Raw genomic sequence first — 26395 nt, forward strand, 5'->3', positions numbered from 1 at the left:
CGACGTGCGTTGTTATTCGATGGACAGGATCGACCACTCGGGCCTAGATTGGTCACAAACTGACAAACAGGGTCAGACATAGACACAAACAGGGTCAGAATCGGGTGCTGGGTGGACGGGTGGACGGGACGGGTGTTTACCAGTGAGTATTTAAACCAGAAACCAGAAATCGCCTAAACATTCGCCTGTTGTCTATACCTATGATTTGAGGATGTGCGAATGGTAACCTTTTTTCTGCATTCATTTTATGAATAATTGCATTAGACTGCATAAAAAATATATGAAAATACTGATGTTGAGTTATGAGTATCCATGTTGAGTATGGTAATGATTTGATTTTGATTTTTGATAATGATTTACATCATTATCCAAATGAAAATGCACCAGCATATGGCGATTATTGTGATGAACACATGCCTGTATTCTGCTTCCCTGTTCAAAGATGTCACTGTAAAACGCCCTTGGGCAAAGTGAAAAGTCCCCTTTACCCCTACCCCCACGCCACCCTCGTTGTTTACACATTGCTGCCTCCTCTCCACGAAAATACCCCCAAACTAACGCTTCCCCGGTCTAAAATAGCAGCAAAGTGGCCTGACTAGCATAATCTGCTGTTGATATGAGTCGGCTCAATGTACGAGCATTGTTTGATTGTCTTTAAAAGCTCGGTTCATACCACGACCGTCCGTCACTTAACTTAGCCCTTGAGCTTGATGAATGTGTTGTGGGGGTACGAGTGGTATTGCGGCGACTTGGCATGCCAGTAGAGAGGCTATGTAATGGTAGTGTTAAGGTTAAGCCTGCCGGAGACATTAAATATGGAAGATTACATGCCGTAAACGCGGAATCGGAATTGCTGGAAACTGGATGTAGGTAGATATTTCTTGACGGGAAAGATAATGTCTCGATTTAGCTATTAGCAACCGAAATGTTAAACCGAATTTTCTGTGGTTTATAGCTTGTATCGTTCTTTAATGTCTTTGTCGATTGTCTTGCAAAATTAAGTAGGGAATCTGTCATGTCAGAGAGCCAACGTAAGAATGAGACAATGCATTTTAATTTGAGAAAATGCGTTTTTTAGTCTCTAACGAGTGAATACACATGAATATTCACTTCTGTTTCGTTAAAAAAAAACATGTTTCGTTAAAAAAGCGAATGTGTTAGTGATGAGTGCTGGTCACATGAAATTGCAGTTTAGCATGTCTTTTTATAGATCATCCTTTAAAACTTTCGCGGAGCGAGGGGTTGTCTCGTTGAGCTGTGAGTTACGGTGGAGCTAGGTTGAGGCCACGTTAAACGGTTACAACACTGAAGGCCTACGTCAACGTTGGATACTACTGTAACGACGACGAACAACGTGCTTTTACCACCGTAACAACAAAATGAAAGGGAAAACATTCCCACTTTTACCACCACGCGATAGTCACTAGCCATCATTCTAAGATAGATATCCATTTCACGCTACTCCTCGCCATAATGCATGTTTCGACACCAAACTTGCGTAAGCGCAACAAATCACAATTGCAACCAATCAACCAACGAACCTACCAGCACTCATAACTCACCCCAGTTTTCGTGAAGCATCCCACCCCTCCCATCCCCCCTCGACCTGTGCGGCGATCAATGACGCATCACCCCCTCTCCAAACACCCCCCCCCTCCTGCAGACGGCAGTAGTTGACACGGTCAGTTGTAGCGCCCGAGGCGCAGGGGGTTGACCTTAGTCGGCCGGGAACCCCAGCCGACGGACGGCCCAGCGATCGGACGCAGGTTTTGACAGAAGAAGTTTGACAGAAGAAGAAGACGGATTTTTGAAGCTTTGGATTGTCTGAGGGTGCTGGTTTGTGAATCAGTGAGGGGAGGTCTTTTTACGTGTGATTTGATGCAACTTTTTTATCGGTGGTGGACTGCTGGCCTGAATAAGACAGACGGACGGTGAACTTAGAATCTAGACCCAGAAGCTGGAAGCACGTACTCGAAGAATCTTATGGAACAAATCGGATCGGGAACATTTGGAAGTGAACTAAGCACTGAAGACCGCTCGAAAAGCCTGAAGGGGTGCCGACGATGAAGTAACAGAGACCAGCGATTCAGTAGGTACGTGAATCGAGTGACAGTCGACTGGAATCTGTCCTGGAAATTGGAAAAGTCTGAATAAATATCCAGTCCATCGCCTATTCTTGACAGGTAAGGGCTCATGAATTTGATTGCTGTTCATGATGATAAATGAACTTTTTTATTTATGAATTTTATCACCTGAGTCCAAATACGCTCAGGTAGCTTAGGAAATGACTTTCCAAGCCATTTGTATAACGTTTGACGCGTTGGAATACTATAAAATTAATTTACAACGTTTTCATTTTACGTTGACACTAAACCACCATCCTCTCTTTCTGCCTACAGCCTCTGAAGCCGTCCACCTCTCTGACCTCTGATGGGCGGCAGCAGCGCCACCCTCGCCGTATGATCACCACGAAGTCGGGCAACAAAGTGGGCAGCATGTCCGACTCCCGGCCCGCCTCGGTGATACCCAGTATAGCTCTGAACGTGCCACCGCCACCGGACAGGACGGGAGGCGAGAATGGCGCCAAGGTATGTGGGACGAGAGAGAGAGAGAGAGAGAGAGAGAGAGAGAGAGAGAGAGAGAGAGAGAGAGAGAGAGAGAGAGAGAGAGAGAGAGAGAGAGAGAGAGAGAGAGAGAGAGAGACGACAGTGCTGTCTCAGCCATTTTAAGTGAGTCATTGCCAGTCATGTGACGCATGATGCGTATGGTACCGAGTGTGGTGTCGGTATCTTATGAACCACGGTACATGTGGCGGCAGTGTCGTATGAGTTAGAAACGTTTTTTTCAATGACTGCCAACATCGTGTTGTTATGGTAAGATCTCTTGTGCTTCACTTGGCTCTTTTTTAATATTGTTTCTTTGAGTTTTTTCATATGAAGATGTTCTTACTGTATTGAATATCTCTGAAAGAAATCGCATCATTTATTGTGACATAAGAAGTAAGGTCTGTCGATGAATACTTCTCTGTTGATAAGTATTCATCTGTCTGCTACCTTTCCTTGGATGTGTCGCTGTACCGTCAAAACTTGACTGGCGGGCAGGAGCCAAATGCACACGGAAGTCACTTTTCATTTCAGTGATTTCATAGCCCTGTGATTAATTCACGCCTCAATTTCACCTCCATGACAAATTATTCTCGTAGAGTGGCGGACAGTGAACCGACCGGAGTTGACGAGCTTAGTCTTATCGTTCGTGAGTCTCATGAAATTGGGTGGTGCCTTCACGCTAAGAAGCTCATCTAACTGATTAGCTAGCTTCATGGTCATCAGATAATGCAGTCGACATTCTACGTTATTAGTTTGTGGATTACTTTGGTAGAAATCCGACCGTTAAGTGAACGTTGAAAGTTTCATGAGTTGGCGAAAATCGATTAGAAAAGGTAGCTCTTTGTTTACATGTTCAAACCTTGCTTTATGTGCCTAGTTTTGACGTCGCACAAACAACAAAGCTTCTTCCTCACGGGATCAACTGAAGAAATGTTTCGGTGCATTATCGTTTGTAAAACGTGTCACCATTTAAAAATAATTAAGTGTGGAATTTTATCCGACAAAACAAAGCACACTGCATTGTATAACCTTGTCGCACCCTGTCCGGCAGCCATGTTGACATTGACTCAGTCGATTCTGCATCATAAATGTACTTTACCGGCTCTATAATGTGCGTCACCCGTGTTTCGTTTGCTGATGTCAAACTTAGACGGTGGCGTGCTTCTTGGCACAGCACTCGTCACGGTGCAGAAATGGCCCAGAACATTGTTTAACGTTTGGATTCATGTTTTCATGAGTGCTGTGACACTGTTCGAGGTAATTACAAGCAGCAATGCATTGAGCAAAACGCTCAAAACACTGTAAAATGCATACCTATTCATATAACGCCTATTTATCGCTTAGTAGTACAATCGGCCATATTGCAAAAAAAAAAATCAAACCATCACATATAGGTGTTGACTGTAATTTTCAAGTAATTTTTGGAAGAATCCAACGACTTAAGATCACCGAGAAGAGTAACATCGATGTCTTTAGTGTGCCTAGCCCCACGAAAAGTAGTCAACCTAAGCCCGTTCTGTTCCCATACAGGGTCCCCCGGCGCGGCGCACCATGGGTAGTCCTGAGGAGCCCGAGGAGGCTTACTACCGACTGCCACCCAAGGACGTCCGCTGCCCTGTCTGTCGGGTAAGTGGGGTAAATCGTCGGGCATGGTTAAGTGGGGTAAATCGTCGGGAATTTGCTATTTTGCCTGTCGGGTAAGTGGAGTACATCGTCGGGCATGGGTAAGTGGGGTAAATAGTCGGATAGCATCTGCCCCGTCTTTCAGGTCAGTGGGGTAAATGGTCGGGTATTCACTGTATGGTCTGTGTGGTAAGTCAGCTGAATCGAAGGGAGACATAGACCAGGCAAGTCAGCTTTGCCTTGTCTATGTATAGGGAAACTCGGCTAATCCACCGGATATTTGTGGCATGGTCTAGCTGATAGGCCAGCTGATGAACAGTTACACAAACTGCTTTGTCTCGTTGATTTTCCAAAAAGGGTATATTTGGATCGCAAGATGCCTTATTAGCATGCGTAATTTATTGAAGTCTGTGCTTCAATGGAGCTTATGGAGGCCATTTTCACTTCTCATATGTGAATAGGTATGTTCCTGCATCTGAGTTTTGCGGCAGATTTGCTGGTCTAGAAGGCAGTCCATCGGTTTTCTAGTCATGTTTATCATTCAGTTTACTGCGGGCGTAGTTCAAAGGCTGCGGGTGAATGCATTTGCATCGGAGATCCCTATCAAAGACATATATCTTGAATAGCCCAGTTTGAAGAAGACGGGTGGACGTGCTTGTTTACCTCCAGAAGTCAATTTATCACGGTATTGGGGCCCATCTGACGTGCATATAAAGGGCTGAGTCAAAATTAACATGTTTTTGAACTGTTGAGACATTATCTGACGATTTCTGTTTTAACCCTATTATAGTGGCGGGGGGAGGGGTTTCATCCATCCCTCACTCCTCAGTTTTTTTTTTTGCGGAGCTAGGATATTGATATTGTGTGACTTTTTCTTACACTAAACTGGGCGTATTTCCTAAAAATTCAAGTTGATACATTGAACAGAGGCGGCTGCGGGACATCGGGAATCGAGAGGTCCTATTTGTTTCCACCAGTTTTGCGAACAGCAACTGAAAGGTATCATATGATAGCATATACACAGTGATTGTGCACCTTCCTTTTGCAATTTTTATCATAATAGGCGGGTCCAGGCGTGCAAAAAAGGGGCTTGATATTGATATACACCGTACCATTTGATGAGCAGTTTGCTGCTAGTTCTTCAGACTGTGGTGGAACGACTAAATTTATCATATGTGACCCTCAACACTTGCAAGCAATAGATTTCCGACCATCATGGGCGTGTTTACTGTCCAGTATTGGGAAGTATTTACACACGGCGAATGTTTGGTTCTTGGATCATACCGTTCGGTATGTCGAGTAGCAAATGCAATAGCGATTGAAATGAACAGAATTTGTAGATATGACATGTTCACAAGTGGAAGTGAACAACAGGTGATTCATAGGCGGTTCCAGGAAAAAGAAAGGAAGGTTGATTTCACCTCCCAACGTCGGTGCTCGGACGCCGCCTATGAATATAAACTTAATTAATAAAACTTAATTATGATTAATATAAACTTAAGATTTTATCATGTTTTTTTGTAGCACGATAAGATCATTCCTTACCCGTTTCAGTGACGCACCAACAAAAAGAAAACGATTTATTATGCATTTTGAATAACTCCAAAATTAAGTTACCTGTATCCGCCTATGATGTATCAAAATGCTCGTTTTGATGATACATGTCAACCTCTGGTTCATCTGCATCGATCGGCAGTAGTTGCGTCCAAATCGGTTCAAAAACATGGCCGTGGCGAGCAGTTAAAAAAGCATCTGCAATTTGGAGTTTTTACCCCTCCCCCTTCCCACTACCCCCTATTACTTTTTTGGGACAAATTGTAGATCGCGTGGAGTGGAGTCGAATGCCGTTTTAAGGTTGAAAATCGGCCGATTTCATCTCGAGATATCAAGGGGGGTCGTAAACAGTCCCTCCCCTGCCACTAATAGGGCCAGGAGCCTGCCACTAATAGGGTTAACATCTCCCCTCCCACCCCCCCCCCCCCTCCTCCCGGACTACGGTGGTTGGGATTGCCCCCGGGACTTAATGTTTAAAAGACAACACAAAAAAAGTAAATAAATAACATTACAGATCAGATCACGCAGTATACAAAAGTAGACCTCGAGTAAAGTCACCACAGAGCCCACCCACTTTTTTCTTTTTCCTTTTTATCGTCTTCGCCAGTTTCCTCATTTTTCTCACTTTCTGTTTGCTCATCATTCTTGTCATCTTTCTTCTCCTCTTTCTTTTCATCTTTCTTCTCCTTTTCTTTCGTTTCATCATCGTCGTCGTCATCTCCCGACGAATCGCTATCTGAGTTATTATCGCCATTTTCTGGCTTCAATTTCTCAACGCCCTTCTCGAACAGTTCGCGCACCTTTTCTCTATAATAAATCCCTAGAGCAATCAGCGCTATAGGGGTGACTCCCAACATGATAAACCCTATAATCACCCGCGCGGGCGGACCGGAGGGCGGCGGTGGTGTGTCCGGCGCGAACAAGGGGTGGTGCGTGGTGGTGGTCACGTTGGGAGCGATCACCACTAGAGTCTCGACCACCGACGGCACGAATTGCACGGCCAGTTTGAGCTTGAGAACCTCTATGGAGAGCTGGGCACTGGTGTAGAGCTCGCCGAACCGGCTCTGGGCCGATATATCCATGTGGTTCGTCTTGCTGATGAACATGGGACCCTCCGGCTCGTTGTTGGCCACTGATGAGAAACATTCCGTGCGCATCTGACCGAGGTGCGACTGCCCCCACATGAAGAAAAGCTGACAGTCCTGCTCCGGAAAGTCGCCGTTAATTTTTGTTTTGAATTGGCCCATCAGCAGTTTGGACTTTGAGACGGTTTGAAGAACGGTAACGAGAGCCTGAGTTGTGTTATCCGGGTGGTCAATCACCACGGTCACAAACTGATAATACTCAAACTTATCCTTTATGCCGTCCAGATTATCGGTCGACATGGTCTCCCTGGTCAAGTCGACCACTTGGTTACCTCTTACCTCCTTAAGTACTTTGGCTTTGGGCATGACAGGAAACATTGGTCCATTCTTCTTCTCGCACGTAGCTCCTTCATACTGTGGTGGACAAATGCATTCACAATTTTTGCCCATGTATCCCAAATTCTGGCACTTGGGTATGTTCTTGCCGTTTTTGGTGCATTCTTTTGCCCACATTTCTTCGCATTTGTAACCCCTATTCAAAGTGTAAAAGTCGTAATGTGTTTCCAGTTGGTTTGCATAGTACTTGTAGTTGAGCATGTACTGGTGTCTGACGTCTTTTGTTACGATGACTGGTAGGTAATCATCGTCACCATATTCATTCGTCGCATAATGCATTATAGAGCGATAGTCGTAGGGGATCGGCCAGTTGTTCATTTGATCTTTAGAGCAGCGACCTAGCTGCCCCCATTTGTTAATCAGCTTGGCGTTGTTTTCCTTGGAGGGCACCAGCCTGTAGAACTCGTTGTTGACCGTGATGAACTGATCTCGATCCGGCCTCCCGTGAACGTGCTGAAAGCCGATCAGGTGGCCGAACTCGTGGGTGATTCGGTGCACTTGGCATCCTTCCCCGATGGTAAACTTCTGCGACTCGCCGCCGTAAGGATTGATCCGCCCGTGATACGACCAGCAGCCCGGGAACTTTCCCACGCATATGGATGCCACCGTTGTATTTTCCGAGCAGGGCGCGTCGGGCATCTTCTCGAACTGGATACAGGTCTTGTCCATCCACGAGTTGGCGGCTTCCATAAACATAGTCTTATCGGGTGAAGTCTCGGTGTCAAAGTAATAGCGAAGATGTGGCTTGTGTGGCTTTTCGAGTTCTAGCCACGTGTTGAACCGTCTAAACGTGGACCAGCGGCCCGCCGGCTTCTGAGAGTTGAGCTGCCGAGGATCATAAGCGACATCTCCAAACAGAACCACTGAAGAGCGGTCGGCAAACTCTTGAACGACGTAGCCCTGATCACGGAGGGAGTCAATTTCCTGGTCATTTGTCCCAACTGATTTCGTGACGTTAATGTTCTTGTGAGAAGAGAAAGTAGATTCAAACTGTTGTTGCGATGTCCCGGCAGAAAACAAGATAGAGATTAAAAAGAAGTAATTACTGATGTGAAAGTCATTGTGCCAACAAATGTACACCATTATCTAGAACACCCAAACGCTCAAAAATGGGCAAAATGAACAAAAATGCTCACATTTTCAATGTTTCTCAGTTATTCATCCATTTAGTCTTGCAATGAACGCTTGTCGATTCAGATATTTCACCGCGGCTAAACGCATTTGGAAATCAAGAACAGATCTATCTTCGGTCATTACCTTGCAATTGGAAACAATGTTACCTTGCCGTTGTAGCACTGCCATGAGCTTGCATGATTGTCTTGGCTAGTGAGTGAAACTAAAATATCGATCTATCAGATAAATATGCAGTCATCACTTCACATAGGTTCAGCAAGACTTTACAGAAATTTGATTGCACTGTACCTACATAGTCTGTATTGTGCAAGTAATGAGCTACCTGATTCAGGTAAACGTTTAATTTTAAAGGTGTTTAATTTACGTTTTCACAAAACTATTTTCATTTTGCATAAGCTTTCCTTTTAAAATTTTTTCTCATCATTTCTATGACTGAATGTCGCTCGTGATTGTCATTGCAGACATACCTCAGTGACATAGGTGTAATCAAAACTATGGCGGTGTTATCAGCATGCTCCGTAAATGTCTGGCATGGACAGTAGCGGTGGAACACCTTCAATTAAAGGGGGGGGGGGGGCACTGCCGATTTTTGGTCCCATTCTTTCCATGCAACGCCCATAGGGCTACTGTTAAAATGTCAAAATCAAAAGGGGGCACGGTGCCCCGATGCCCTCCCCGTTCCGCCGCCTATGCTTAGAAATTGACTGTGTACAATAATTTAGTTCGTGCGAATGAGCCAGATGTTCCTTTTCTAGACAGGTGTTTATACAACTGGCATCAAAATTAATATACCCTGGAAAGCACTGGAGTCAGTGCCTAAAGGTATTCCTCCTAAATACTTATTAGTTTTTACCATGCCCACGTGTGGTGCGGGACAGTATAACTGACAGGAAATCGTCGAACCGTTATTCACTTGTCTGAGGATTTCGTCGCGCTTTCTGCTACTGCAGAATCAATTCATGTAGGTACGCAGGACTTATTGCAGCATCATACATGAAACACGTCATTTACTTGAATACTTCTAGGGGTATATAGGGCCTTGATTCTAGGAAGTTCGGCAATAACAAGTTTTTCGGTTGCCCTGGGTAACACAAAGCTTTGTATACGGACCTCCATCGATAAAGTGAACGTTTAGGTGTCAGCTTTCTGTTATTGATTCGTGACGCTCTTCCTTTGTTCGTTCTCTCTCTCTCTCTCTCTCTCTCTCTCTCTCTCTCTCTCTCTCTCTCTCTCTCTCTCTCTCTCTCTCTCTCTCTCTCTCTCTCTCTCTCTCTCTCTCTCTCTCTCTCTCTCTCTCTCTCTCTCTCTCTCTCTCTCTCTCTCTGTCTCTGTCTCTGTCTCTGTCTCTGTCTCTGTCTCTGTCTCTGTCTCTGTCTCTGTCTCTGTCTCTGTCTCTGTCTCTGTCTCTGTCTCTGTCTCTGTCTCTGTCTCTGTCTCTGTCTCTGTCTCTGTCTCTGTCTCTGTCTCTGTCTCTGTCTCTGTCTCTGTCTCTGTCTCTGTCTCTGTCTCTGTCTCTGTCTCTGTCTCTGTCTCTGTCTCTCTCTCTGTCTCTCTCTGTCTCTCTCTCTCTCTCTCTCTCTCTCTCTCTCTCTCTCTCTCTCTCTCTCTCTCTCTCTCTCTCTCTCTCGCTCTCGCTCTTCCTCTCCGCCCCCCTCTCTCTCTCTCTATCTGTCTCTATCTCTCCGACAGGTGGGCGCTCTGAGGACCCGGTTCACCGCCTGTGGTGTGTTTCTGGCCGTCGTGCTGTTTCCGCTCGGCCTCATCCCGTGCTTTCTGCTGCGAGAAAAGCGCTGTAACCACTGCACGCACCGCGCCGCACCCGGCGACCAGTCCTGGTCCGAGTGACGTCATCTGCAGGCGTGACGTCATCAGTGGCCGGTGAGGGAGGTATTTTAGGTAAGGGTTGTTTGTGTGTGTGGTTAATCGCATGTCACGAATAATGGAAGCGAGAGGAAGTTTTTGGAGCAGAGATTGGTGGGTTTTATGGATTCGAGGTGCGAGCATAGACAAAGTGAAACGATTTAAGCAGAGACTCTCATTGATTGATGGACGAGAGATGTGCGGCGAAATGTCTAATTGTAGTCTGTAAGTAATCCGATTACGTCAAGTTTGCAACATTAACTGTATAAGTACATCAATGTTGCCTTTTACTGAAGCTTTAGACTGCTAAGGGAAGGCAGCCCTCGATTCTAATCGGCTGATGTGTTATGCCTCTGTGTGATGCTACTGGAATATTGACGTCAGTCGCAAGTATGACGTGATGTGATTTGACTGACGCAAGGACGGTAACCGAGATCTGCACATTTTTAGAAATGTTTGAAATATTGGTGTGATTCAATATTCATCACAGAGGCATCGTGTCCAGCATTTCAACGTCTATTCTGATAGTAGGTGTTCAGCATTAAATGCGCGTTTTCTTGGTCTTAAGCGATGTGCGAATGCGACGCTGACGTGCCTGCTATATGTGTCGAATATCTCGCTTCGACCCTAGCAGTGTGTTAAAGTTACACCGCTGAGGTCCAGTCTGAACGGCTAGGAACACAGTCAGAGGACGGACGGCCGGAACCGGGAATCGAACCTAGGACATCCCGACTACCGGGACGACGCGGACGCCTTTGCCCACCACGCTTGCCCACCATGGTTTTCAGCCGTGGATATTCTCTCGTGAAGCGCTCTTTCGTGAATTTCCGTGAATCGTGAATGACTTAGATCATGGCCCTGCGAAGGATAAGGATGTGATTGTAAACCAGCGATGTTATCTATCCGATACCCAGATTTGCCATTCATCGCATCCACATAACATTTCCCACACATGCGAGACCCGTTTTGTGGTTTTATTCACGACAAAGCTTCGCCACATCTTGCACTCGCTCCCGCGCTCTCCCCTCCTCTCGTCCCCTCCGACAGCCCCTCTTTCCCGATAAACATTCACAAATCGATCTAACAGGTCCGGGCGCCTCGCTCGCCGGCGCAGAGGTGACAACCGTGGCGCGATGTCCAATTTCGGCGCACGGAGGGTCCTGCGCCACTTTTGACACACCTTTGTCGCACACTAACATGTACGAAAATAAATATTTACAATAGCGGACTTTGGGCGCGCGTGGATCGTTTGACAGTGTAGAGGCGCAGACGACGACAAGACAGATCGACGGAGCCCTCGACAAAGAGTCACGAGAGCAGTGGATTCGCCACAGTCAGAGGGATTCGTCGTGCGTAAACGCAACGGGACTACCCCAGATACATACTACCCCAAATCCAGGTAGGTTTAAAACGTGCATTTACTTTGCCCATGTATGAGGGGTAGTTTTTTTTCTATTGGCGTTTTATATAGTTCATCGCCGATGGGTTGTCTTGTAACCACGGTCAGCCGTATCGCACATTTGCAGTTTCTACACAGATTTCTATAGCCGTGTGGCGTCAAATTCTAACCCCTCCCCGCTTCTTCCCTTCTAACCCATCCAACAATCACCAATACACATTGCGAACAAAACATCCAGGAACGAAACGGCATGCTACGTACGACAGGGGCAAACTCCAATAGGACGGAGTCCCTTCCAGCCCGCCCGAGTCCCTTCCTACACGGGTATCGTATCCCCATACGTCCCTTTCAGCACCAGCCAGCAAGGAAGGACGAATCAGCGAACAGAGGACACACAGAGACTCTGGACTTGCCACACACGGAACAGTCTCAATAGGCAGTCACTACACATTGGGTATATAATCGTGCCGGCTCCACTGCGAGAAACTCCGGGTGGATACTCTTAAATAACGCTGTACAATCAGCACACTACAGGGCGCGGGAGAGCAAAAAGATAACGAGGAAAAGTAGAGAGACGAACCCATAGTCACTGGGGCTTGTGAAATAAAGAGCATCATAGCGGTATATGTCTGAATAGTGATTTGAATGAATATATCGGTGCCAAGGAATGATGAATTTAACTGAAATTTGATAGACGTATCAGCGAGATCACGGACCGATACCACAATAGGACGGGACGGGACAGACATAGACAAAACGTGTCCTGGTCCTTACACTGCCTGGTCTTCACAATCACCAGGATTGGAGCTGAGGAGACAATTCGCCATTGTGCCACATTTACCACACGACTGTCTTAGCACCACCATACAGCCTCATACATTCATATACAATTACATCCATACCAACAGCATACACCAGCCATACCAACAGCATCATCCACATACACATTGCCATACACTCGTACACATTACGATACAGCGGTACACGGCACTAAATACGTACGGTCAGATAGGGCAATAGGGGAACGCATCAGAGCATTCACGCAAACCTGACAGAGGGGCTGAAGACAATATTTATGGGGAGAGTAGCTAACCTGATAGCAGAGATTGAAGACATATGCTAGACAAGTTAAAGATCGACGCCCTAGTCTGCTATGCACATATTGTCACATATGGTATACGCTCACCACCACAAACTGACACAAGCCAATCATTCATCCAAATGTCGATAGATTCACTCGAAACCGACAGATAGAGACTGAGAGCGGAATCACGCCATCGAAGATTACCGATACACTCCCATAGACAGCTCGACCACAACTTAACTCTCGGCCACCTTACTCCAAAGAAGAGTCCCGCCCTCCCCTACTCACTACTTGATCGAAACTGTACAGACCCCGCGCTGCGGGTCACCCATTGGCGAAGGTACACCGAATAAATACACTCTCTCACCCCGGCTGATCTCGTACGAGCAGAGATCGTTACATCGAAGCTACAGCCGCCGAAAATCTCAGAAAAGCTAATCGTAAGTAGATAGGTGTTTGGCGAGGAAAACGCACGCGCGCCAGGCGAATGTCGAATCACACCCGATATATGAGACGCATTATGCAATCAACAGGCAACACTACTCGGACGAAAACGATCGCAGATACTATAGTTCGTTTTTCTTAAGTTCGACCCTCACTGTAAACATCTTTTTGGAAACAGCACGAGAATTGCTAGCTGAATTACTGAGAAAACTCGTTGGCGCACAATGATTTCGCAAACGATCAATTGTATCAAAATTATTTCTACCTGGCTTCTTTTTCCCAGACTCGCAGCTCGGTATTTGCAGCCCCACAAGGATCGAGGAATTGTCAGGAAGTATAAGTAATTTAATTAATAAATCGCACGGCGTTTAGCGTAACAGTATATCATTGGTGTTAGAAACTTATTTTGAAAATACTCATCCATATCTCCAGTACAAAGTGCGCTAACCAGTTTTCTCAGTAATTCAGCTAGCAATTCTCGTGCTGTTTCCAAAAAGATGTTTACAGTGAGGGTCGAACTTAAGAAAAACGAACTATAAAAAGACTACAACAGCGATAGTTTTAACAAAATTACATCAATGCGTGAGGCTAAATGTGTGAAAAGCAATACAAAAACACTGTACATAACTTACACCTGGGAAAATCATAGCTTGTTATACCCGAGCTATGCTCCAGCGGCGCATAATTATCACGGCGTATATCCGCTGCGGTGGCACGTGATATCAACAGAAAACGTCTACCGCCCTCGCAGGCCGCGGAGCGACTCAACTAATCACAGAATCACCGAACCCAATCACCGGTCAGGGACACCTAGCGGCGCGCAGAGTAACTAACTACGGTATAGGTGTCGCCCCGGTCGCGGCCGCTCACGGGAACTCGTCGTCGCTAGAGAGCAGTGTGGTTTTCTCCGTGTAGCTGAGTCCGCTGACGCGCGGGTTGTTTGGTCTCTTGTTGCCATGGAGACTGGACTGGGGCACACCGGCGTCACCGTCGTAGCTGCCCGAGTGGGTACGAGAGTGGTTCTTGCTTGGCCGACCGCCGGCTGAAACCAGAGAAAACCGGTTATGGTGGGGCACAAATGGTCAAAACGCCGACACCCTAGGTAGAAATTAATACATCTAGTGAGCAAAATTATTGTCATTCATGATGGAAACAGAAATACTTAATTTACATGCGAATCTGGAATAGCCTGGTTATCAAAAATTATTTGAAAAGCCCGCAAAAAAAATATTCAACAAAAAGTGATAGGGACATTTTAAAGTTACTAAGTAAATCAGAATCTAAACAAAAATATTTAAGAAACACACATTTCATTGGAAAAAGCGAACCAAAGTGCAAAGCGTGCAAGAGACGGGCACATGCAGGCAAGAAGCGACACGAGAGGCACAGATAGGCATGCTGTGGAAATCCACATCCAAACGGAATCATGAAGGCTGGCTGGATCAAAATACAACATTATGCTTACGAACACAAGTCGAAACCCTTGTACCATCGATCAAAGAGCTTCACTACCCGCTGTATTTCAGTTAACTTGTCCGCAACCACTTGGCTAAGCTCTAATCATCGAAGCCAACTAGACAGAAGGCCGGCGCGCTAACTAATATCTCAAACGCCACAAATGCGCATCGAACGCTCTTTCCAAATAATTGGCAGCATCAGTCTAACAGTGCTGCACTAGCATGTCTGCTAGTTGCTTTAGGTTATGTCAGTGGAGGCTTGAGTTATGTCAAGTCTCTCCCAGCTGCAGCTACCAAAACACTTAAACACGAAATCGAAATAGAAGTAGAGCGATCTTCAGCCGTCCGTCCAGGTCAGGAGTTGAAAGACCGATGGCAGATACTGTGGGACGCACCAGTCAACCCGTCAGGAATCACTAGGAACTGAGAGAGAACCAGAATCGAGCCGACAATAACAGCCTCAATGGTAGCAGACATTAGATCAGAAGCCGTCAGCACACACCACCTATCAGCACGAATAACATCACCGAAACACTACAAACCAGCACCGAGTGGCAGAACCTCCAGCAGCACCAAAGCAGAACCAATTAACCACCGCACCAAACTAGCACCAGTCTCCACCACCTAGCACCATCCCCGTATCACCACCACCACCACCGCCAAAAGCCGTCCCCTGGCCGTCCCATCACGAACACATAAGGCAGCCCGGGCCGCCGGCGGGTGGCGGGCACGGCACTGCAGTCAACACTAACGCGTCTGGTCCGATCTACCGCGAATGTCTACTTTTAGGCGCTTAGATGTGGGTGAACGTCTGATAGACATCGGTGTGCGACTATGAACAACAGTGCTTAGAGCGGTGAGAATGTACACGAAGCAAACAGTGTTTAAGCTGTGGTTATGAGCGAGTGAAGGGTAAACGTACACACAAATCGCGCGTAGATGAATGAGCGAGAGGGGAATAAATGCACATTGTATATACTTTATACAGTATGCGAAACAGATACATATTATGACACAAATTGACACAGGGAATGGTGAGGAAAACGTTTAAGCGGATCCTCGAGATGAGATTATGTGTAAGACAGTAGCTAAAGCGGTGTGACAGAGTTGACACACTGAATGTGCAGCTGGAATACACATCTTATGATACATCATGAGAGGGACGGTCCAACAAAATGTCTAGGCGAGCCAGCATGACAAATATAATACAGTGAAAGAGTGACAGTGTTGGCGAGAATACGAATAGACGTGAGCAAGGCTAAGAAAAGTGAGAAGTGAGCCACGGCATGACGTGAGACAACCAACGTGAGACATGGACTGAGTGAGACAATGAGTGAGACACGATGAGGCCGTGACGGTGAGGCACAACAGTGAGACAGTGACGCAGATACAGTGATCAGTGAAACACTGACACATATTCGGTGAGACAGTGACAAGTGAGATACGGTGAGACAAACAGTGGCTGTGAGACAGTGGCGGTGGGGTGTCGGCTGTGAGACATACGAGCTGGACCACCACCAGTGCCGGGCGCACGCAGTCCAGGGGTAACGGAGCGCAGACGGTGCCGGAGTACACAGAATACGGACAAAATCAATAAGTGAGTTCAGAAGAAAACTAACTTATCATTCCCTTATTGCCGGTACATATAAAGAAAAAGATCAATAACTGTATCAACAAATAATGACACTCCACTTTTACGTTCATGAATATAAAATATGAGTTTTTATAGTAAACTAAAAACAGCAGCATAAGAATGAAGGAAGGAAAAGACACAAATTAGTTAGGTCGTCTCTGGTCTGACAAGACCTCATTGGCCTTCATCCCCAAACTCCCCACTCCGGCACCAGCCCGCCACTCCATCCCCCGCCCGCGTGCCCCTCTCCTCCACCAAGTGCTGAGCTGTGTTTCTACTGCGCGAGGTGCCGTGCCCACCACCGCCACCGCCGCCGAGCGCACGCCAGTACCCTGCTGATAGCCCGGCACCATGCCGCCGGTGCTGCCACCTGGCGGAGCGCTGGTGCTGCCGCCTGGCGGCGCGCGCAGCTCCTGAAACCCTGCCGACGGGCCGACAGGCGGCGCCACTGCGGTGGATGTGACGTCCAGTTCGGCGGGCCGGGAGGCGGGCGGACGGCGACTGCTGCCGTCACCGATGCCTGCGGGCGCCGGCCGGTCAGCGGCGGGTCACCGGGGTCAGGGGAGGGGCAGCAGGCAGGGAGGGGTCGGGTCACTGGACCGTCATACAGAGAACAGCCAAATTTCGAGCAGGACAAACACGGATGTAACAGTCATTGGTAAAACATTCAATATAACTGATTGGATGCATTCGCTACCGATGCAAGGCAGGCATATTTTAAGGTCATTCACGTGCAGCGACGGGGCAACACTGGGCAGGGAATCGTTCTCAATTTAAGCGTGATAGCTGGGAATTAGGTTCTACACAATCACGCCCAAAGGACCACACGTCTTATACGCCACATAAAAAAAAACAAAGGCATGTGAATCGCACCGTCCCGGAACAAATCACGCCAACCAAATGAACGCATCGCGAAATCACATTCCAGTCACAGTCATATTTACTTCACAACCCCCTCCCCCTCCCATGCCGGGACAACCCTCTCACTCCCAAGGACCAGTTACAGAACACAACTTCTAAACAACTCAGTCATGACAATCCACCACTGGAGGGCGCCCACGGTTCCGCCAGATCGACCACGTCTCAGTTCCAGGAATCCGTCCCACCGACAGACCCCGGTCTGACAAACTTCAACCATCAATGGCCGATCAGCGACTCTGGAGTCTGGACACAGATCCTCCTCCTCCCACAAAGGTCACAGATCTCCAACAAAGGTCACGAGGCGGTTCCCCTAATCCCTCTCCCCTAAGCATCTGCCCCCATGCCTCTGAAAGTATGGGTGTCCCAGTCTGGCTGGGATTACTTTTAAATTTCAGACTTCGTGTTACCTTACAAAAAATACATATTGTCATATCTGAGATAATTTGAAATTGAGAGAACAAAGGAAGCTTGTGAAACATGCTCCATCAGCTAACATGGTTAAAAGCGTTACAGGCTTCAAAAACAATGGGAACTCACATTTCACCCTAGAAGTTAAACAGAGTCATAAACCCAGCCAAAATCAAAAGGATGGCCGCCATCTTTTTATTCAGCCAGCAGAACTAGAAATTCGGTCTGGTGTATGGTCTGGGAACTGAAAAGGATCGCATTATTATATCACAAAAAGCACGGCTTAAAATCCAGAAGCATGTACATATGTTACTGTGTCCCGATATTTCCATTTGAACACATTTCTGTCCTAGATAAATATCACAGCGCGGGATGATAAAATCCTCCTCTGAGAAATTCGGACACACCATCGACCTTCATCACATTCTGACATTGCCACTCCACTGAGGAGAGTAGCTATAAATAGAGAGCATCCAGCGAGCGGCGACTGACTGATGTCTCTATAAGGAGAGGTACGACCGACAGAGATCCACGGACCGACGGCTATTTTTAGAGGGGAATGTAATCGGGGATTAATTACTGTCTCTGCTTGCAGAGAGGTGCGGGAAAACGGACGTCAATATAAAGCAAAAATACCCAACGGCTTATTCAAATAGCATAGTAAGGGACAAAGCACATCCATATAACGCAATCATTCGCGAAATGATACAGCTATACAGCAATGTACAACTTTTTACATCAAACACCAATCTTATACGGCACAGCACACGATACAATGCACGATAAAGCACATGATGAAGATGCGCTGCATAATAAATCACACAATCTACAAAGGGCGTTCACAAATTGAATCACATCGTACACCAAACCAATCAGGAAAGAAAACGACAAAACGATTGTCAAATATCAACCCATGCACGTTGGGAGAATTCACCACACCAAGGGCCCAAGACAAGTGCAGCGTTTAGAGTGAAGAGTCTCATCAGGCACATTTCAAACCTAACCAAACCAAACCAAACCAAACCAAACCCAGTTCACACCCTGTACGAGTCAGGCTCAGCCAATACCCTTACTTTATTGAACCCAAACCTTTCAAAGGGTGAATGTGTGGGTGGGTGCCAGTTTCGAGGTAAGAGAGGAATGAGATAATGACAAACACACAGACACAGGTCACTAAGCTTGTTGGATCATTGTCAGCTATCCCTCTACGACACCGGCTAAGTTTGATTAATCCTAAACGATATTCTAGCTATAGCATACACATACTAGCATACGTAGTTGCTACTAGCTAAAGAATACCACACGACTAAACTGAACTTAGAATTGCAGTCAGCAAATAAAAATGCATGGCAAAAATGCAAGCGAGCAATTGACGTGCATACAAGCAAAACGAGAATGCATTCTGTTGAAATATCACCTAAAACAAACCTACCTGAGAGTAGATGTGTACCAGCCCCTTCCAGGTGTGTTTGTAGTATCAGTATTATTTGTAGTGTGTCACATTTGAATTGATATCAACAATCACTACTCTTTATTTATATCCTAGGGCTAACGAATGGCGCTGCTTAAATACCCTAGTGTCCACATTTTGCATTACCAATCAGCCACGAAAAACACTCGTTCTTATCTGCCGTGAATTTGCCTCAATAGAGCTCACAGTGAATAAAGCTGACTGAATCTGACGTGAGACCCCCGTGAATTGTCACCCAAGTCGCGCAGCATTACCCCGAACTCATCAATTTGAACGAACCCCTGACAAAGTGCTCTGGACGCAGCGTCGAGCCGATGTCTGGAATACATTTATTGCCGCCGACAGCTGCGATGGATCCGTCTCAGCCAAAGCCAGCCCGGAGAGGTAAAAAAGCTCGGCAATCGTAGAGCTGTCAGGTACACAAATACCCGCATAATCGTGTTTACCGCACCGTAATGCATCACAACATGGGATTTACACGCACGGATGAAGATCATAGAATTATTCGCGTCCAATAGCTAAGTAATTTGTCCCTAGTGGTAGTTACCCAATCTAGTTGTTCGATACTTGGGAAAGCTGGTCAAACTAGGGAAACGTAAGGGGAAATACCAACAGCTAGCAGATAATAAAGTGTCTACTCGAGACGCTCAATGTAAGCTGCTTGCGCCGAGTCTCAGCTATTCTGAATGCATCTCACAGAAGTTCACGTAAAATGGAACGACAAATACATCTGGGGAGTCTTCAAAGCCGTCTGTGAAAGCACGGCTTTGAACGGCTTTTGCATGTAAAATCGAGCTTCTGTGACCGTAATATAAAACGGTACCAAACTATGGAAGTAATACGGGTGTAGTACACCCGTATTAGTACACCCGGTGTACTATTGGTGAACTATGTACTGGGTGTACTGGCTGTACTGAATGTACTGCAGTGTACTGCAGTGTACGTACCGGCGCTGTACTGGGTGTACTGGCTGTACTGCAGTGTACTGAATGTACCGCAGTGTACTGCAGTGTACGTACCGGCACTGTACTGGGTGTACTGGCTGTACTGCGGATGGAAGTTGTGAATCGCGTCCGTCATTATATCTCGTGGGTTCATCGTCTCCTGCGAAAACACAAAATAAAAGCGTCAAACATTAATTGTAATACACCCAATATACAGGGACGCATTTGTGACTTGTCTGATTTGACCACAACACACCATATCTGACGGCCAACGGAGATAACAGTACTTCATTACACACCAAAGACCGACACAGATAACAGCGGCAAAGGCATCACGATCAAAGAACGTACAGCTAATCGCTCGGTCGGCCGTTCGGTCGCCCGGACTAGACGTTCGGGCGTCGGTGAATCGATCCCGGAGTGGCCCACACAGCCCCCCCCCCCCTTCCCCCCCGTGCAGAGTGCCGCACTGTGTGGTCTGGACCGGACGGGACTGGTGCAGTCATTGGACATGGGGAAAAGAGGATGGGGAGGGGAAAGAGAGGAGAGGCGAGGCGAAATGTAAGCAGCGCAATGTTGTGGGATGGCAAAAGAATGGCAGGGAAAGCATAGCGAGAGAGAGAGAGAGAGAGAGAGAGAGAGAGAGAGAGAGAGAGAGAGAGAGAGAGAGAGAGAGAGAGAGAGAGAGAGAGAGAGAGAGAGAGAGAGAGAGAGAGAGAGAGAGAGAGAAACTGCATTTACGGACTCATGGTCCATACGGACTCATGGTATACCGCGTTCAATGTTGATAATGTGATTTGTGGATGGCCTTTTAACTGTGAGTGTTTCGAAAGAGACGAGAGAGAAGACTGACTAGTTAGACGGGTACCGAGATGACCACACATCCTTCTACATAAACTACATCCGGCATAAGCGACAGTTCAGAGACTAAAAGTAAGTGTTAATGACTATGTTGACACCATTCATCCCATTCAAATCACTACCAAATGCGGGTGAAATCCGATTATGGGTACAATACCGGACGTAATCCATTCAAATGCTCTCAGGATACGCTCATGGATTACAACCGGATAAAAAAAAAACATCCTAAAGAAAGCTCACATGTAGTACAATCGGTCTCAAAAACAAAAACAAACGTAGAGGCTTACTATAAAAAACGGTTAACGACACCTAGGTACCACCTCCCTCTCTTCCCCTCCCTCTCCCTCTCTCACCCTCCCTCCCTCCCTCCCTCCCTCCCTCCCTCCCTCCCTCCCTCCTTGCCCCCCCCCCCACCAAACCTACCTTCAGAGAGCTGGAGATACTCGTCATGGTCACCGACCGTCCGCTCGGATCGGTAAAACACTCCTGGGAGTAGGTCGTATGCGGGAACGCGTAGCGCAGCATGATGGCGGCGAAGAACATCTCGATACAGACGAGGAAGTTCTGGTAGCCGGCCGACATGGTGCCTGGGTTGATGTAGCTGCGCTCCTCGAACATGTCGCTCCACTCGAGAATGGCCAGAAGCACGCCTGGGGAGGGGGAAGGACATGTTACTCATCTACAGAATGGCTTGAAGCACGCCTGGGGAGGGGGGGGGGTGGATAATGGAACGTGAACACTTTGAGTTAGAAGTTATCACGATCGCGGCTGTTTATTACAACTTCAAAATGAGTTATTTACAGGCTTAATGATCAATTATTGATCTGCAATTGTTGCAAAATAAGGCGATTTCCTGTCTACTCAAAAATTTGTTATGAAACACATTCTGTTGTGAAACATTTGATGAAATCGTCAAATAAAAACCAACGTCCGAATGAAGTAAAACAGAGAAAAACACTGCCTAGAAAACCTCGGCCTACAATCCAAAAACCAACGGACGTCTATGCAGGCGTCTCGTTCTATGCATATCTCACCCTGCCAGAAGGACAGAAAGATGACCGACTTCACTGTGAAGAACTTGATGACGGGATCGAAGGGTCGCAGCATCTCCCTGGTGGCGTGGTAGAACAGGAAGAGCGCATAGAGCGCCAGCGAAACGCTGAAGTTGTAGATGATGGTGATGTAGAGGTAGCCGCTCGTCGCGCTGGGGGGGGGGGGGAGGATGTCAGACACACGCTGAAGTTGTAGATGATGGTGATATAGAGGTACCCGCTGGTCGCGCTGTGGGAAACGGAGGGGGTCAGAGATGGTGAAGTTGTTGATCAGTAGCGATGTTACACATGAAAAACTGTGGACTGCGCGAGGCATTACGGTTATGGAGCGCTTTGGCTATACAATACCGTCTTGTAATTTAGTCATGCTTTGTTATAATAGCATGCATTTAATTCAAAAACCGGCTTAAAACTTTAACGAAAGTGATCATCTATGAGCCAACCAATAATATGAGTAATCATCAGCTGTGGTGGTGCAAACATGGTGCAAATATTTTGCGGGTACACGCACAACTCGCCCACTGCAGACGAAACAAAATTTCCATACCCTATTTCAACTTAGGCGCAACCAATAAACAAAATAGCATCCGATCCTCTGCACCATATCACCTGCATGGCTGGTACGTGGCCGATCGATAAGCCACCGTACGTGTACGCTGCATTCCTTCCCAACATACATACGAACACATCAACACCTAAACTCTACTCTTCATTTTTTAACACACAAACCCAGGAACATTTTCTAACTCAAGCAAACTTCCCAGTTTGCCAAGCTTCATCAAACCCCACGTCTCTCGCTACGCGTCTTTCCTCGCCCAACCGTCACAGCAGGGCGAGCCTGGGGCCGGGCCCGCGCGCGCACCGTGGGCCTGATCTGCGCGTCCGCCGGCCGGCCGGCCGTGTCAGGCGGGCCTCAAGGCTGCGCGCCCGCCGGCCCGGCCACTAGTCGCCCATAACACCGCCGCCGCCGCCGCCGCCGCCGCCGCCGCCGAGGGAGCCGGCTCGCCTCGCTCACTCTGGCACACCTTGCTTTGGCGGCGGGCGCCGGGCGGCAGCGGCGGACGGCGGCGGCGGCGGCGGCGGCGGCGGCGGCGGCGGCGGCGGTGGCAACGTGTGGCTCCCAGCGGAGCCACAACAGCTGATCAGGTAGTAGACGAACATAACTCGGCAGGCCGTCACAGCCATCGACATCCGCCAATACATTGGACAGACGACCATAACTCAGCGGAGCACCGACCGATGGATGGATGGGCTGATTGGGGATCAGAGGGGAGAGGTTGGGCCCAGATCGGGCCGGATTACGAGAGGTCGTAGAAGTTAGGGTGAAAATAATAAATGAAAATAAATAATAATCAACACTACACATAAATACAAACTGCAAGATCAATAGTGATTAGTTATATCATCATTAAAAAAGATTAAAAAATAAATCAGATCGAAATGGATGTACAACAGTCATGAAGGCGATGTGCTAACGGTGTTAGATAATAGATTCCATGATTGACGCAATTTCAACAAGTATTCAAATCATTGAAATTACATCGCCAATCAGTGTGCAAATTTCCGAACTACTTGATAATGGTGTTATTAGAGGGATTATAAAATCACGATGGTACTAATGTGTCCATGAGAAAGCGCCGGCTGTAACGTCAAGATTTCGTTCTTTTTGGACGTCAAACTCAGATGAAAACGGCTGAGAGTTGAGCCCTCACGTATCTTCCCCACACTGAACTACCCCCTCCCCCAGCACCCCTTCCTCATCCTCTCGCCCCCGCTCTTTTTTTCTTATAAATTTAGTCCGAACCTTATGATGGGAAGGATTCACAAGGACAGAGCCACCGCTAAGCGAAGCTTGTTGCGGTGACCCTGCCCTCTACCCTCCGATCGCGCAATCCCAGTTCTATGGCAGAATTTAGAGTCCAAAGTTTAACGTGCGCACATAGCCGCGCACGGCCGGTCCCCTCACTGACTTCGCCAGGCTACGGCCTGCCACCAACCGCAACCATACCTGTCAGGAGGCCCATAAATCGCTCTCTTCATTCTACCCTGTCCCCATCCTCCTCTCACCTCCAGTATCCGTCCGAATATTTTCCGTAGGCCTCCAGTACGATGGTGACACAGGCCATCACCGGCTTGACCACACAGAACTGCAGCGTGGCCTGCTTGCAGAAGCGCAGGAACTCGATGGTGTAGCTCCGGCCGGCCAGACAGCAGGTGCAGCTGCAGAGCGTCGTCCTGGGAATGGGGGGGGGGGAGTTAGATGGGGTTTGGGGGGTGAGGGTATAGAGCGTCGAGGGGAAGGAGAAGGGTAATGGAACGGGGATATGGAACAGCAAACAAGAAATAAAGGAGATTTGGTGAAGAGAAGGATATGGCGATCGGGGTTCATGTCTGGATTATGGGCGAAGGACATCAAATTGGGGATAAGGCGACGGGAAATCATGTAGCAGGGCGGCCATGAACAGCGGCGATGAACAGTGAACACACAAAGCAGAAATGATTAAACAGTACAAAGAAGCATTCGGATTTATACGCTGCAAGAAAAAGGAGATAAAAAGTGAGAAAATCGTAACTAACTAGTACATTACAACAGATCTGGCCCTATTTCATCAAATAAAACGATAAAACCCTCGTAATCATGAAAAAATCCCCTGGCTGTGACAATCGCAGCACATTTTCTACGGAAGACAAACGACCGCGCCACTCCGAGTCTCCCGGAGCGTTATAAGATAACACTTCACCGACATTACTGATACGACGGACGTCTCTGTAAGAGGCAGCCGAGGTAGCTGTTTTGAAATAATCACATCCTGTCTCATCACATAAATTATAGCTTAATTGTTGTGATGCATTCGGAGGATATGTGCTTCATCGAGATGCAAGGGAGTATCGCGAAACCGTAAAGACGTCACTTTGCATCTCAAATCCCTCGAAACCGTTCCGGGTTTAAAATTCCCCCTGACAAACTCTCGCGACAAAGTTGGCTGACGGGGGCCTTCAGCGGCGAGCAGATTGGTGGAATATGGGACATTATGATGCGGCTAAACAGAACTTTAACCAAGTCGGTGCTAATTTCAGTCGTTGGTATCCGATCAGTATGCAATCAATCAAAGCCATTCGGAGAAATTATGACGCCAAGGCGTCAGCCAACTTCCTCTTGGAAGTATCCAAGTTGATACAGTTAAAACAAAGCGCTGTGGGTCATTACGGAGAAAACGAGTGAAACGTTTGCAATTTAAATGAGGTCCCCAGGCACACATCCTTTGTCAAATAAGGTCCGCAGTGTTAAACGACGTTCTTAGGTCGATGATTTTAGGATTGCATATAATAGGATTAGGACACACATATTATGAGCTTAGTTAAGACTGAAGATACCCCATTATGCCTTATACCACCGAGGCACCAGTGCTCCAAAAAAGCAGAAGAAAGTTTCGCTCAGCTTCCGTCCATATAAACTATAATCAGATGAACCCCAAGAGACCCCCGGGGTCCAATCGACATCAATATCACGGTGATACCAATAACAGCTCACTGTCGGACCGTCCGGACCATCTGTCCAGTGACGTCACCGTCCAATGACGTCACAGATGCATCAATACGGCCCCGAGACGACAAATAAGTCGTTCGACGCCAGCTTGCGGAGCACAGGGTTACATGGTACAACATTCAAGCTATAGGCCAGATTAATACCAATGTAGATGAGCGGCCACAAGCATGGGAAGAGAGACTGGCATGACTTATGCTTCGTAGAGGTGGCAAAATGTGGACCCGAGGACCCGGTCCAAAGAACCAGTCTGGACCCATATGGGTCCAGACTGGTTCCTGGAAATTTCCTGACGGGTCCAACCGGGTCCTACCATAAACTATACATCTTGCACACTACACATTATTGCAAAATATGAAGTGAATGAAGTGAATGTTTCTTTGCACACAGTAGCTCATGAGTATTCCCAGTGGGAAATCGACTGTTTTACATGATGCAACTAATGATACCTACAAGTAGTTTCTACTAGGGTGACCCGCGTGCTCCGCAACGCGAAAAGGGGGTATTTACGATCGGCGGGTGTTTGGTTGTTCTTGTGTCGGTTGGATTATCTATCCATTTCGGTCGATTGCTTTTTGATGGCTAAACGTTTTGGTTTGGAAAAAAAATATCCATCGGATCGAGGTGCCCGTGTCTGATAAGCATGCTTTCCACTTCAGAACCTGTCAATAGTTCAGTGAACCTGTCAAATGTGTTTTATAATTCAGGTGCGTAGTTTTGTGACGAATGAAAGGCGTAGATAATTTTCGCTAAAAATGATTTTGCAGAGGTTTGAAACATTTATATTTTTAAGAGTACTGTTGCTTGTCATGCAAACGTGATGATTGGATCTTGGAGAGAATTGAATGCTCTTTCTAATGATAGCATTTTCAATTGCCAAACGTATCAGGTTAAGCAGCAAATCCCGTGTAATTATTTA

General features: G+C 47.1%; 2 protein-coding genes across 4 annotated transcripts in view; one reads left to right on the top strand and one right to left on the bottom strand.

The window, feature by feature from the left end:
- The first annotated feature begins 1720 nt into the window (after positions 1-1720).
- LOC122374812 lies at positions 1721-11592 on the top strand. Its single transcript, XM_043353798.1, has 4 exons — positions 1721-2183; positions 2400-2588; positions 4137-4232; positions 10088-11592. The coding sequence occupies exons 2-4, from the start codon at positions 2460-2462 to the stop codon at positions 10241-10243; spliced, it is 381 nt and encodes a 126-aa protein (XP_043209733.1). The 5' UTR covers positions 1721-2183; positions 2400-2459; the 3' UTR covers positions 10244-11592.
- A 2195-nt stretch (positions 11593-13787) lies between these two features.
- LOC122374811 (transmembrane protein 184B-like) overlaps positions 13788-26395 on the bottom strand; it is a 42864-nt gene continuing 30256 nt past the window's right edge. Inside the window, exons 5-10 of one of the 3 annotated variants that reach the window (XM_043353795.1) lie at positions 24000-24167; positions 21915-22084; positions 21304-21530; positions 20095-20179; positions 16607-16795; positions 13788-14227 (exon numbers count right to left, since the gene is read on the bottom strand). In XM_043353795.1, coding sequence (XP_043209730.1) covers positions 14052-14227; positions 16607-16795; positions 20095-20179; positions 21304-21530; positions 21915-22084; positions 24000-24167 — 1015 coding nt within the window. In that variant the 3' untranslated portion in view covers positions 13788-14051. The remainder of the gene's footprint in view (positions 14228-16606; positions 16796-20094; positions 20180-21303; positions 21531-21914; positions 22085-23999; positions 24168-26395) is intronic. The other 2 variants (XM_043353796.1, XM_043353797.1) reach the window with 2 other exon arrangements.

Source organism: Amphibalanus amphitrite, unplaced genomic scaffold, assembly GCF_019059575.1.
Source record: "Amphibalanus amphitrite isolate SeventyFive unplaced genomic scaffold, NRLGWU_Aamphi_draft 001717F_arrow, whole genome shotgun sequence".
NCBI lineage: Eukaryota > Metazoa > Arthropoda > Thecostraca > Balanomorpha > Balanidae > Amphibalanus > Amphibalanus amphitrite.